At 48.7% G+C, this 1,572-nt stretch overlaps 1 protein-coding gene across 1 annotated transcript; it reads right to left on the bottom strand.

Moving 5' to 3' along the window:
* Positions 1-822: 822 nt before the first annotated feature.
* On the bottom strand, positions 823-1,411 carry LOC107039359. Its single transcript, XM_015258926.1, has 2 exons — positions 1,210-1,411; positions 823-1,139 (listed from the first exon to the last, which is right to left on the bottom strand). Exons 1-2 carry the CDS (start codon positions 1,409-1,411, stop codon positions 823-825), a joined length of 519 nt encoding a protein of 172 aa, XP_015114412.1.
* Between the last annotated feature and the right edge of the window lie 161 nt (positions 1,412-1,572).

Here is a 1,572-nt window from a genome sequence, read left to right as displayed (position 1 = left end):
CCGGATGCACTCAACGAAGAAGATCTCCTCTTCCTGCATTATCCCTGTTACAATAAAGACAAATTTCAGCAAAAAAAAAGAACCGACGGCCAACGGAATTAGTCTCGCCATGATAATGAGCCCAATTGATCCTTCTGCATGTAGCTGATGTCAGTCAAACAAAAGTGAAAGAGACAACAGCCCGAGTTGAGTGAAAGGCGAATGATTAATTAGCGTGTTTAAATAAAAATTATTTATTCATAAATAACAAATATAAGTTACATGGTGATTCGACGCATTCTGTCGATATAAATAATCAATCATTGGGCAAATGAAATTAAAGTAAAACTGTTACGTGCGAGATACTGACTAAGAGTCTCGGTAATTGAGCAATGGATCGAGCAATGTCGTCTTCAAGGAAAAATATCAAAGATAAGCTGTCGGGATCCAGTGCCAAGTCATTTGTATCCCGAGGACCCCGGGGATGCTGCACGAGGTGATCGAGGGATTATCCAACAGTTGTCCAGGCGTCACGGGCACTGTCATTGCGTCCGAGCTTGGGAGGTACGGTCAAGGGTCGGCGTCAGTCGCGTATTCGTCGAGAGGAAACTAATCTAGTCTAGGGTCTGTCTGTGAATGAAGACATGGCACCTCGTCAGCTGGGCCATCGAGCCCGTGTCTGTCTGGAATGTCGTGTGGTCCCCCCCCTTCCCACATTGTCGTCTATACTGGCTCTATGTGTTTGTCTTGTCTCGTATTGTTTTTGCAACGGTGAGTGATACTGAAGTTGAGCGTTAACATAACGATTTGAAGAAACTCCTTCTCAAAATTAAATTATTAAAATTAGTTGGCTGGCTTGTAAGCGCTGTAGGCGAGGTCAGCGCCGCTGGCCGATCTGCCCCAGTGGGTGTCGTGATGCTCGTCGTGGTGGGCTGGGTGGGCAACAACCTCGTAGCTCTGGCCGTGACCCTTGGCGGCCAACAGTTTCTGGATGGCGATGATAGCGGAGATGATGAGGGCGATCTTGCCGATGACGAGGGCCTTGAAGGCGAGCAGGGCGAGGCCACCGAGGGCAATTGGGATGAGAGCGATGGCCTTGAGTTTCAGGAGGAGGAGGAGGGGGGCGAGGGTCTTGATGATCTTCTTCTTCTTGCCACGAGCTGAAAATTCAGAGTTGAATTAGTTGGCTTCTTGATTATGGGTTTTGTTTTTCTTTCTTTGAATAATTACCCTCATCGAATGAGCGGGAGACCTCCTCGGGCAGGCTGAGCTCAACGGTGTGGGTGGACAGGAACTTGCCGGCTCTGTCGAAGAGGGCCTCGTCAACGGCGGCTTCACGGGCGGCCACCTCAGTTGGCAGACTTGCTTCAACGTCGTTCAACGACCTTGCATTGTCGGCGCGGCTACAAATCACAACGGCTTTATGATTCATCTCCCTTACAACGTGATATCGTGAAATTATCAATGCGAAAGGATTCATTCATGAAATATCTGGAGTACCGTTGCAATGAGTACCGTTTATTACTACATCGTAGAAGTTAACACGTGGTCAGTCAACCCGATTGGAGTCAATCACCCCCCCCCCCCCCCCCC

The sequence above is a fragment of the Diachasma alloeum genome, unplaced genomic scaffold (assembly GCF_001412515.2).
Source record: "Diachasma alloeum isolate Michigan unplaced genomic scaffold, Dall2.0 Dall_scaffold_00299, whole genome shotgun sequence".
Taxonomy (NCBI): Eukaryota; Metazoa; Arthropoda; class Insecta; order Hymenoptera; family Braconidae; genus Diachasma; species Diachasma alloeum.
The sequence above is the reverse complement of the archived record's forward strand: the minus strand, read 5'-3'. Positions and strand labels throughout refer to the sequence as shown.

Excerpts from the sequence above, each read along its gene's own strand:
- LOC107039359 (XM_015258926.1), bottom strand. The coding sequence starts at position 1,411 with ATGAATCATAAAGCCGTTGTGATTTGTAGCCGCGCCGACAATGCAAGG. Across the intron at positions 1,140-1,209 it reads CTCCCGCTCATTCGATGAGG|CTCGTGGCAAGAAGAAGAAG; the intron begins GTAATTATTCAA and ends CTGAATTTTCAG.